This window comes from Triturus cristatus, chromosome 5_1 (assembly GCF_964204655.1).
Source record: "Triturus cristatus chromosome 5_1, aTriCri1.1, whole genome shotgun sequence".
In the NCBI taxonomy this organism is placed as follows: Eukaryota; Metazoa; Chordata; class Amphibia; order Caudata; family Salamandridae; genus Triturus; species Triturus cristatus.
Window position 1 is genome coordinate 572,541,422 of NC_140587.1, and position 12,698 is coordinate 572,554,119.

At 42.4% G+C, this 12,698-nt stretch overlaps 1 protein-coding gene across 1 annotated transcript in view; it reads right to left on the reverse strand.

The window, feature by feature from the left end:
* Positions 1–12,698, reverse strand: part of PREX2 (phosphatidylinositol-3,4,5-trisphosphate dependent Rac exchange factor 2) — a 1,250,200-nt gene that overhangs the window by 185,685 nt on the left and 1,051,817 nt on the right. The window contains exon 37 of the mRNA XM_085605489.1: positions 238–304. Coding sequence (XP_085461615.1) covers positions 238–304 — 67 coding nt within the window. The remainder of the gene's footprint in view (positions 1–237; positions 305–12,698) is intronic.

The following is a 12,698-nucleotide window of genomic DNA, read 5'->3' on the forward strand; positions in this document are numbered from 1 at the left end:
TATTACAGGCTTAGAAATCAACTTCTTCTGCCCCTAAAGTGTAATTTACTCAGAAGCTGACGTGAAACGCCCTCTGGTTCGAAATGTTGACATTGTAAGCTTTTTTTCTATTTGCTTGATTAGAGCGTTTAATAGATCAGAGAATGCGTTTCATAGGCTATTATATTTATTTCCTCTACCTTACAATCCGTCTACTTATGGTCGAAACGCGGTGATGATAAAAGAGTAAGAGATTACCTTATCAATGTAAGCTGCCTTTGATGTTGAGTTTGGAGGCAAATTTGACTGGTCCAAATAGAAAGACCTGAAAATAAAAGAACATGTGTTACATTCAGCAGGAAAACAATAAGCTTTATTCAGTTTATTAATCAGATTCTGACACATATTAGAATGTAAAGTAGGGACCGGATTAAAAAGGTAGTGCACTACTGTTTTACACTGACATTCTCACTAACTAATCAGTGCGAATGTTTCTCACTAACTAATCAGTGCGAAAGTGACATTTGCACAGACCAGTGATGAGGATTTCCCATTAGTATAGCAAATCTTTTTACAAACTGACTGCCTCAATGCAAAATAAATCCAAACACAAATTTTATTTGTGCTTCTTTACTGCAATGTTGAAAAAACATAACAGAGAACAATTCCTCAGTAAGCCAACACTTCACTGTCCCGCTGTTGGGAAGCTGTGATTGATTTGAACTTGTAAAGGTTAGGTATTGCAAATTAAAGTGATGTGAGTTTACACTGGTTAATCAATGCAAAGCAACATTTGCACCAACAACTGGTAAAAGAACTGTGTTTTCAGTGGTGTTGAACAGTGCAAACGTCACTTTTTCACCAGCTGGTTGGTGCACGTCTCTGCCTTGAGACCAGTCCCACATGTTGCTACATACAACGTTTTTTGCAATGGATAATTCCTGCAAAGGTCTCACAGAGCTATCGCCAGAGTCTATAGTTCTTTAAATAGGAAGAAGCTGCCAGGAGTGAACAAGGGCCTTCCATCCCATTCGTAGGGGATCAGCACACAAACACAGCTGAATGTGAAAAGCAGGTGCAAATAATGGAAATTAGTGCCCGAATGAGAGAGAATGTAGGGCTTCAGACTGCCACTTATTGAAACGCACTGCATTTCCATTGAGGAGCGAATGTAATCATGTTCCGTCATGTAGATCGGTGCCTTACGAGCGATTTTAATTATGTATTACAATAGAGAGCACTGCCTGTTGTTAGCGCTTGTTGCACCATGTCCACTTTTTAAGAACATTGACTGGGTTTGCAGCTCTACTAATGAAGAACATACTTTTCATCCCAAAGAAAGCTCTTTGAATATTTTTAATGAGTCGAAACAGCACAGATGCAAATGTCATAACCAATATTTTCATCTAAAAAATGGTTATGAGTTAATTCCCCAGAACATGTTACTAGGGCTCCCCAATGCCTTACTCCACCCGCTGCATTCAGCAACGGGGAGAACAATTACCCTGGCCCTTGGGGCGGCCAAGCAAGTCATTCTGTCCAAGTGGGGCACAGAGATGGCACCAGCTGACACTTACTGGCTACATGAGATCTGGGATTTTCTAGGCATTTTGGCAAAACATGGGGCCCCTGCACACAATTCCTTGAACAGCAGGACTTCCGGGAATTGTCCTCTCTGGCATACCTGCGAGTGCTTCGCGCCACGACCTGCAGGGAACAGCGCTGATTACCCTAGAAGAGGGCAGATCTCGCCACCCACCGTGAGATATTCTCAATGCCACTGCGGTCCAAAGCGGCAGAAATCGGCAAGCACTACCCACTGATCCCCCTCCTCCGGCTTAACCGCTCCAGCCCCCCAACCTCCCTTCCCTTTGATACAGTGGCGGCTCCTCCACTATGGCGGAGGAGCGTCGTCCCACTGCTTTCAAGCAGTGCGAGAAGAGGAAACATAAAATGATAATAACTTTCAGTTATCATTTTATGTTTGTGCTGCTTTGCCGGGTGGGGGGGGGGCTTCTGTGCTCTCAGAGCAGGTCAGTGGAAAAGTGGTTTGCCCACTCCTAAGTGCACAATGACTGTTTGGTGCGCAATGACTGTTTGGTCGGCCCTCTAGGGCCATTCAAAGCAGTCAGGCGCATATTTCCCCATTCTTCATGCAGGCTGCATTACAGCCTGCATGGAGAACATGCCCAGGCCCCCATTTCCAGGTTGAGCGTCAAACCAGGACGGTCAAACCCAATCACAACGCTGCCTTGCAGCATTGTGACTGGTCAGTGGGGCCTGGCTGTGCTTTCTGACAGCATGGGGCACAGACATGAGACCCGGCGGGAAGGTAAGTACATTTTGCTATAATTTTTTATTTGTTTTGCTCATCCTCGCGTGACTCCTCTGAGCCCGTGACGCCCACCCCGCCACTCTGAGCCATGCCGGCCGCCACTACTTGGATAACTGGGCTCAAACTTTCTGCCTCCCCTAAGTCCACCCCCTTGCCCCTCCTTCTCCCAGTTTATCCACCTTCCCCCAACTCATTCACCTCACTGGCCAGTGGATGTAGGTGAGGTTATTGTTATGTACCGTTTTTTCTCTAAAACCAATGAAATAGATCTAAACCTAAAAAATGTCTTATGTAGATCGTATAATCAGTAGCGGGGAATATCATTCTCATAACACAGTTCTAGGTGAAAGCCAGCATTTATAGATGAAGTAATATTTTCAGGATTGTTACGTGTTCCTTTTTGTGCATGCTAACATGAGATTCTTTCCGAAAATAAATGGTATTTTGTGATTTTGAAGCCATGATAGCATTTTAAGAAATGTGCTTTTTCAATAATGAAAGAATAGCACATATTTATATAGTGCAACTGTTGTCCAAGAGGGTGCCTTAGTGCTTTTAAGTAAAGGCTGAGAGGGTGAGAGTAAGCCCAGCTAGGAGCCACGTTTTCAGCTTCTGCCAGAAGAGAACATCTACAGTATTCTGAATGCAGGAAGAGGGTTCCAGTGAATGGCGGCTAAGACAGAGAAGGAGCGGCAGCCAAAACGAGTCCATATGCAACACTCAAGCATGACCAGATGGGTAATGACAAAGCATGGAATGTGCGTGGGGTGATATTGGAGAAACGTCTCTCACAGACAGGTGAAACTGACATAATTGAGGAGTGCTTTGTGAACCAGGTAAATATATTTGAAGCTAGAAAGCTTTGTAAAAGGAACTCAGTGAAGTTTCCTAAGGTGAGCAGGAATCGAGGCCGTGAGAAGGGGAAGGCCAAGAGTGAGGGATGCAACAGTGTTCTAAACAATCTGGAGAGGATGTGAGAGTTAAGCTGGTATGCTAAAGTAGAGCAAATTACCAGAGTCTAGCCCGGAGATAAATAAGGACTAGTCCAGGGTTTTCATTGAAGAAGGAGGAAGCATGGGCGCAGCTAGGGTGGGGCGGTCCGCCCCAGGCGGCACTATTTTGGGGGAGGACAAAGGCATTCAGATAAGGCTCGTCTTGCTTTCGTCGACGTTCGGGGACGGGCAGAGAAGGAATTGATGGGGGGCTCCTCCCTTATAGCAGAGTAGCGTCGCCACACTGAAATGCCCCCAGAGACAAAAAATAAAATGGTAATGAAGTTAATACATTACCATTTTATTTTTCATCACCCCATCCCGAACGGTGTGTCAGGATGGTCGTGGGCCTGCTGAATGGAAGCAGAGGAGGGCGGGGTGCCTTTGCACTTGTTTAAAGTGCGCATGTCTCAATGGCCGGTCGCCTTGCGACGGCCTGCCAGACATGCACACTTTAAATCTCTCAACCCAGCTGTATTAAGACAGCTGGGTTGAGAGTAAGTGCAGGCCTTCAGTGCACTGTCGAGCACCGAGACAGGCCGCTCCCTCCAATATGGGTGCTGCTGGTTAACAGCATGTGAGAAGGCCAGGATTGGCTTGGGAGCCCGCATCGAGGAGAGAAGACGATTGAGGATGTCACACTAGTTGCAGGAAGGTAACTGTATTAATTTAAGTTCATGTATTTTATTTTGCGACACCCACCACACCACCCTCGGGACATGCCAGCCGTACCTGAGAGGAAATAAGGGAATCATATTTTTTACCATCCTCAGCTGATGAAGCATGACATCAAGCAGTGACTTGACCAATTAGCCAGGAAAATAATATAGATCAATCAAAAAGAATGCCATGTTTTTTTGCACTAGGAACGGGGGTAGGGGTAGGGATGACTTCATGAGATGTAATGTATTACATTTGTTGATAGTAATCTTTATCTGCTTTTCATGATTAACATGGCACCCGCGTTTTAGCTTAAGATGTTCAAAGCTAAAGCGTGGGAGCCGCTATTGTAACAAAAGTAAACAAATAGAAAAAAGTGTGCTGCCGCCATTTTTTTCTATTTGTTTACTTTAGTGCTGGTGCCACGATTGCTTCAAAAGTTAAGAAATAGGAAAATAATGCACATTTTCTATTTCTTTACTTTTGAAGCAATTGCGGCACCCGTGCGTTAGCTTTAAATATTTAAAGCTAAAGTGCGGATGCTGCAATCCAATTGGAATGCAATAGCTCTCGCATTTCTGAAGGTTTGAGCTAATGGCTTTGCATTACTATTAGCAATGCCAAATGTTCAAACTTTCAGTAATGCGAGACTCATTGCATTGCAAGCGTTTGTTTTTTTAGATGTGTGCCTAAATTACGTCCTGAGCCTCAGACAATCTTACCTCTTGCCCTCTCTATTCTTTTCCCTCAATTATTTTATTTTATATTGTATTTTTCTACTTTTAATGTTATTTTGAATATTAAATTATGTGTTTTTACTGTAATGCTTTTGTTGTCAAGTGATATACAGCAGCATGTCAACCTCTTAGTGTTGGGAAGCACTTTCATGTTTTTAATAAAATTATGCAATTAAATAATAACTTATTAAAGTGTATTCATATTTATTTTTGATATTTCATAATCTATAAAACATATATACATAAGAATGATATACGTGTAACAATATGAATATGTGCAGCAATATAAAATCATAGAATGAACTAGACATCTGTTTGGGGGGCACTGGGGGCAGGGGTAGTTAGTTCCAGATGTCAAGTGTGCTTCCTGAATATTGTGTGTTCACAGTGTTTCCTTCCTTGAACTCTAGGAGAGTGTCTGAGCTTCTCAGAGCAAATTAGCTGCCAGATGTGGTTAGTTTGCAGGTCTGATCATTTTGCGTGTCTTTGTGGAGAGGTTTGTAGGTAGTGCCTGATTGCTTGATCTGGCTCCTTGCTTCATGTAGTAGTTGCTATAGATTGGTCAGCAGAGGTGGTTGAATTTCCTCACACCTGAAATGATCCTGGACACAGCATGACATGTTGTCTTGAGAGGTTCTGCATGGGTTTTTAGCACTGGCACATGGCAAGAAATTTACTTAGTCTAGTCTTAATAGTACAAGTGATTAGGTAACACATTTAAAGTCTTCCTGTGGTATAGGGTGATTGGTGCCTCTCAGCAGTCTCTATTGGCATTGTGCGTCCTTAACTAGAGCATTAGGAGTGGAAGGTTGGGATTTGTACCCAGTAGGAAACAGAGAGATTTCAAACATTCTACAATTTATGGGTCATGTTTCCATAAGGCACAACTGTTGATCTATTGCTGGAAAGGGTTTGAGAAGTTAGGTGGGAGATTAGTAGAAATTCTGTTTTGAGGATGGTATGTTTGAGGTGATTATGAGACATCCAGGACTTAATTTCACTCAAGCTTTGCACCGGAGAGTTGACACCTTTCAAGGAGATCTTCATGTAAATCTGAGTATCGCCAGCATAAAAGTGGTATGAAATGTTTGCATTTTTTGGCCAAACACAAATTGTTGGTGAAATTATTAGGTTGAATAGTGATGGAAACAGGATGAAGCCTTGGGACGCCTAGACTAAGCTGGGAGGTGTTTGCTAGCGAGTAGGTGATTTTTATTATTTATCCTCTGCTTTTTAAGAATGAGGAGAACCACCTTAGCACAGTGCCCTCAATGCCCATTTTCCTGCAGTGTGTTCATGAGGGAGGAGGGGTAACCATGTCAAACGCCACAGACAGATCAAGGAGGATTAGGAGAAAGGAACTACTGCTGCCTAGAATGCTTATAGCGTCATCCACCATATGCAAAATTGCTGATTCGGTGCTGCATCCTTCCATGAATACCGATTGGTAATCGCCTGTGTTCCCTCTGAAATGCTTGCCTGATATCCTCTCACATTGCTGCTCACTTAAATTCCAAGAGCGCGCATGCACTTATAATCCAATTAAGCCTATACGTGGCAGTATTTATGCTGGTTTTGCCCCCTGCCAAACACTTGAGCAGGTTAATGTAAAACAAAAGGAACCAGTAACACGCATTCAAAATGATGACTCTAATCATCCACTTGAGACAACATTTACATTCAAAACAATGCTTTTCACCTTTTCTGCTCAGAAATGGCTTAACTCAGGGCGCTTGCGTGCACATACACTGTAAATAGATATTTGCTGCTATTCGGAGATGGAATGCAGGGGAAAAAGTTTCCTTCTAGTTTTTGGGAGGCAGACAGAGTGGTACGAAAGTTAAGGAGTGTGTCCGGGAGCCCTCAGTAGCCATGAACTTTCTAATGCTGAGTCACAGCAGTATGGTCGACTGCGGCTACTCAGTTTGGGTTGCTGTAGCGGCGTTGCAGGACACAACTAGGGCTGGGAGAAATTTTGGAAATTTTGCATTATGCTTGTTACGTGAAATTCCCGTAATTACCACTATGTGTAATTACCTGACATTTGCAGCAAAGATTTACAGCGAAACGTGCCATTTGGGTTAAAGATTTACACCAATCAAGAGAATACGAGCGTCTGTTTGCAGTGCTTTTGTTATATGCATCCTTCTGGCAAAAATCCACGCAAGTATACATTTGCTCTAAATATAGCGGGAAATTGTGGATTTTTATGTGCAAATTTGTTGAAATTTCGCATAATTATACAAAAACAAGTTAAGTGAATTTCGCACAACCTAGAAGCAACCACCCAGAGGTCAAGTAAGCTTCAGAGGCAGGAAAGTTGAGGACTGAAAGCACAGAGGGAGATGAAGTGAAGGAGAGAGGTTAAGTTACTGAGGGAGAGAGGGAAGAAAGAGTCTGACAGAAGTAGAGGAAGGACATCCGGAAAAAAACATTCATTTTGCTATGTTTACATTTGGGTAGTAGTGCTTTCCTCTTTCCCTTCTGTGTCTATTGTTAGTGGAGTAAACAGTATTTGAGTTGCCTCCTGGGGATAGTCAGTCTATTTAATATATCAGAAAATGATGCACCCTCTCACTTTCCTTACAGACCTATATGAATGGTGCTCTGCCCAGAAGATAAAACAGAGTGCACATGGAGGGGTGTAGATACATACAAAACAGTGCGCCCACTGGCCTCAGCGTCACTGATAAAGTTGAGAGCATTGCCCCCATTATAAAAGGAGCAGCCCTCAAAGGCAATAGGAGAACCATAAGCAGGGCAATGTCATCGTTATTTACAGTGCTTGGAAACACCATATGCAGCGCTATGTAAAAATATAATTATAGTAAACAATGATGAATGGAGTAGAGAAGACGCTATAATGACAGAGTGAATCGAAGGAGAAAAGGTAGGCCAGTCCGCTACTCTTTTCTTCCTTTGAGTCAGAAAATTATTCAGTCCTTTTCCACAGAGTCCATCCCTCTTCCTAGGTCAGTCTTGCTTCTCCCCTCTCCTTCCATCTAGTTTATCAGTCCTGTGCAGACGAGTCCTTCGATCTGCCCCCCTTTCCCTGAAATTACATTCCTGCTAATTGGCCAGTTCTTCTGTGGTTGCCGCTCCTTCTAAGCAGTTTACCAGCAATGCTCACACCAGTCCGACTGTCATTTGCATTAGCGTGAGCTTGTTACATTATGCACACAGAAAGAGCCTGCACCCCGGAATCATCACTATAAAGAATTATCTGTCGGAATGTAGCAAATCCTTTTTATTCAGTCTCTGGCACTTCCACGAAGGACGTGAAACTCAGTTCACTTTGTGGCACCATACATAACATATTTTATTACATTAAGGGAAGTTACTTGCCCTCTTTTGAGACAATCTGGAACAATCCCCTGGGCTAGTGAGATGCTGATTGGGTTGGTTCAGAATAGTTTAAAATCTGGCTCATTTATTCAAAGAGATTTAGGTTCAGAAACTCTGAGAGGTGTGAGATGCCAATTTTATTTGGAGATTATTTACATATGTTAGCCTCTTTGAAAACCTGACTTAATTTTGCCACTCGGCTTACAGATCCAGCCTTAAAGTGCTTAATGTTCAAGTCCCCTTGTGGCACCTTGTGACAGGGAAGGTATGGCCTGATGGCCATGCATCATGACAATGCAAGCCACCCAACAATTACAGAGAAGCCAGGTTCATGCCAGCTCATTCTTATTCATTGGGTGTTCTGGTCTGTATGAAGAAGAGACATAGCCCTAGTGGGGCATCAGGCCTCAGTTTCCAGCAAGGCTCAATCCTCTGTACAAGGGGTTTAAGAAAACAGCGTTCTGCCACGCTCACTTAATTCACAAGGGCTGTAGCAAAACAGGGAGTCAAATCACAGGACGCAGGATTGACATCTGTGTGTCATATGCTTTCGTCAATGCTAATAAGGAGGCAGTACAGGTGAACATGCATCTTGCACATACAGGTACAAAAACGTTGCATCCTTTAATAAGGTATGGAGGCAAGACTATTATGAAAATGAGAACTACAACAAATAGAAGTCTCTTAAAATGAAGCTTCAAAGCCTTTGTATTTTCCTCCATAGACCAAGACCACAGACAAAGTTTAGCAAGTCAAAGGCAATTTTTAATCCCCTCACAATTTTTATCTCAACTATGTTTAATTAGAAGATGTTGTATGCACTCACGGCCATCACATTTCTGATGTTACACAGGAAAATGTCCTGGCAGCCAAATATATCATAAACCTTTGCCTTATGATAATTTTCTGCTAACCACGATTGTTTCTTGAAATTTGTTTATTTCGTTTATGAAAAATGCGTTGAATATACATCAAAATCCCTTCATTTTTTAGAATTGTTGTATTTGTATTTATTTCACAGCATTCTTTATTAGAAATGTTGCTTTGCAAGTTACTTGAAATGGCACATAAGAATTTAGTGGCCTATTGCAATATATAACCATTATTGGGAAGTGGTGGTGGGGATTGATACAATAGAATACTATCTCAGCTGTCACACAGAAAATGAGATATTAGACCCAGGGAGCGGTCAGTACAGTCGCTCTGCGAGCGATGGCCCTTGTGGGGGTTAGTGGAGATTGGAGACGATTGTGGTTAAAGAAAAACAATCTGAAACCTACAACTACGTTGAAAGTGATCATGAAGTCGGCAAATGTTAGGTTGATAGCAGGGGGTCTGTTATTGGGGGAGGGGGCGGGAAAGAAGGTGACCTGAACCTTTAGGGCATAACTGCTACTATGATGATAATGGGTTTGGAATTGAAGTTGCAGACAGCTGTGCAAAAGGAGATAGTCAATTTAAGATTATAAATTGTGGGGGAGGGGCAATTATAGACTGAATGGAAACTTAGAAGGAGGAACGTATAATAGGATTGCCGTAATATGTAACTAGGATGCCTGATGGAAGAAGATGGAGGTGGATGTGGCTCTGGGAACATTGAACAGAGTGTGGGCTGCAAAACTGAGGAGTCAATGGAGCAATTAGTAATAGTAGAGAGAGGTGGTAGCAACCGTGAAGAGCATCAATTGGCTGTTGAAATGAATCCTGGGGTTTACGGTCTAGGAGAAGTACGAATGGGGTCAGGATTAACATGCCTGCGAGTGGAATGAACAGACGTGTAGTTGAAGAGCTGACATCAATGAATTCTGTCTTGGCTGAGCATTACGAAGAACCTGGCAACCAGTAGAATATGCGGACATATGAATTAGAAAGGCTTTCCATTTTGAAGTAGCTCACCCATAATCAGCAGAGTGTTGATCTGAAATATTAGTTTGGGGAGTGGCATGAGAGATAGGAAACAAAAAACAGCACCATCATGTCGTGGACTGTCACTAGAGCCAGTGCTGACAGTTAAGTGCCGGTACCGAGCACCGGAAACGTCCGGAACAAATTAAGCAATGGCAGTACTATAATCATTTGTCATGTCCATGTGTATGGTATCTATAATGGCATCAAAGTAGCATCAGCCACGGAAACAAAGCATTTTGATTCAGTTAACTTTGTTGTGAAACGTAAGTTTTGGCAATACAATTCAAAGATTGGTTTAACCTGTGGGTGGTCAGATTCAGTCAAAACCAAAGGAAGAGCTGGGGGGGGGCTCAATGTCCTGGGCTTTGAAAAACCAAGGCCCTTCCACCAACTTGCAAATAGCTCGCTACACACAGCTTCAACGCAACCACATTGGGAGCCCAAGGCAAGATTTTAGTTTTCCAATTGCAGCTCAATTTTCCATACTTTTTCTTGATTCAGTGAACCTTGCTGTGAAACCTTAGTTATGGCTTGGTAACTCAGTGATCTTAATTGTTCCTCTGAAAATAAAACAAACCACCCCAAAATCTACGATAAGACACAGGAAGTAACTAACCCTGAGGAAATCAAAAACACAAAACATCCTACAAATGATGCAATGCATAAATAGCCAATCTAAATAGATTCGATATTAATCTAAGAAGCCAGTTTAATTAATTATGCAATGAGGAAGCAAGGTCCAGTGCAAAATACAAGAAAATATTGCAGAATTGTTAAAAGAGTAAAATTGTCTCAAGTGAAATCGCGTCACAGAGAAAACAAACCAGGTTAGGAACATTTTCAACATCTTCTTTGAACTTGGCGGTGCTCGAGAAATGAAATGAGGTACAATGCATAAATAGGCAGAACAGTTAACATGTGCAAAAACCTTTGATTACAAAACAAAACAAGCATTGGCAAGCCAATGTGCTAGGCTTGCACGCCTGCACTACAAACACTGAGTACCTGGTGGCAACAGAATGTCATGCATGTGAAATTATGAAGCTGAAAATACCGAGCCATATTACCTCTGGCATAATGGCACGTTTATGGCAGTGTATCCATCTGAGAAATGCCAACCCTGTATACCATGTGGATCTCATTTGCGTTTGGAAATGTAAAGATAAGGCTATCTGTAGCCAGATCTTAACAAAAAGAGACTCCCTAAGGATCTACAAAGCAACAGCTCAATTTCTCTTATACCCTATCAAACAATTGGTCAAATTTGACATTCTAGAACTGTTGAAGGAATAGGAGGCATGCAGTATTAAGACACCAAACCTTCTGGTCTAATCTTGCTCAGAAGTATGTGTCAAGGGGTTCAACATAGTGTATGAATCAATGAAGACCTAGTCTCAGGATCCATCATCTCTTCCTTCCTAACAAAAGCAAAACCGACCAATCCTGAATCTCTGTCATCTACAGGAAAGGAACTAGACAACTCCAAGAGTGCATGGAAGGGTGCAGTCTACTATCTAATCAACAGCCAGGGATCCAAAGATGACAAGAGAAGGAACACCAATGACACAAATAAACAAGCAGCTTCTGATCACTCTCAGTGAAGTCGCGCCCGCAGAGCTGTTTTTTCTCAAACTCTCTGAAGCGTATAACGTGGGCAAAATGTCGATGAAAATTCTGAAACAGAAGCTGGTAATTATAGAAAAATGGGAAAGAGGGTATGAGCGTTCTCAAAGGCACTAAGGGGCATATTTCCAAGCTCCTTGCAACACTTTTGCGTCACTTTTCCCATGGTAAACATTACGCAAAAGTGGCGCAAGGGGCTTGTAAATAAGCCCCTAAAGGTTCAAGCTTTGCGATGGCTGGCAGGAATGAGCACGGAAGGAGGAGAGTGCATGGGGAATAACTATCAGATCAAATGTTCTGCATGACCTGTAACAAAGAGGGTTAAGGGCGACAAAGAAGGGGGCTTTGGCCAGCAGGAACATCCAACCTATAACAAAGAGAAAGGAGGAGTTTTAAATCTCTTACTACAAGGTCAAAGACACACAAACAACGCACATATAGACAAGTGCATTCTCTCTGACTCCTAATAGGTTTTCAGATGCCATCTTTGCGATGGATGTTATGTATCCCAAGAGAAACTAGTAATCAAACTGCGTTTGTGGAAGCATCTTTACTAAAAGGTGCAAGCGGCTTTCGCTAGGATCAAACCACACAGAAATTAAGAAAAAATGCAAAAGTTAATCCCTGCTAGGAAAACCTATCTCCAGTGCAAGACAGTCTGGTAGCACATGTGTGAAGCATTTAAAGCAGAGATGAGCTCCTGTAAGGACTGGAATGATGTTAAAACGTACACAAGGCAACTGCTTACCTGCAGTAATTACTGACTTTAAAATCTAGAAAATGTTGAAAAAATGTGATGTGAAAGACAGCAGGCACAAGAATGCAATAGGGTCTCTGGAGGGAACATCTGAATACTGTAAATCCTGCAGTTGTCTTTTCCGAGTGCAGCTCAACAGCCTTTTCAAGTATTGTGTTTCCTAGGCAGGCCCTGAGTGACCATATCTAGGATCAAGGAGCATCAGTTGACTCCCTCATAAGAAGATCTTTAACATTTGTTTTGTATTCTAAGTCAGTGATTGCGAATTTTGACTCAATTTTGTCCATTTTCTCCTGCTTGGTTTTCTATCTGATTGACACAGATTCAAAAAAAGCATAATGGAAGTGAAACGCATTGCAAAA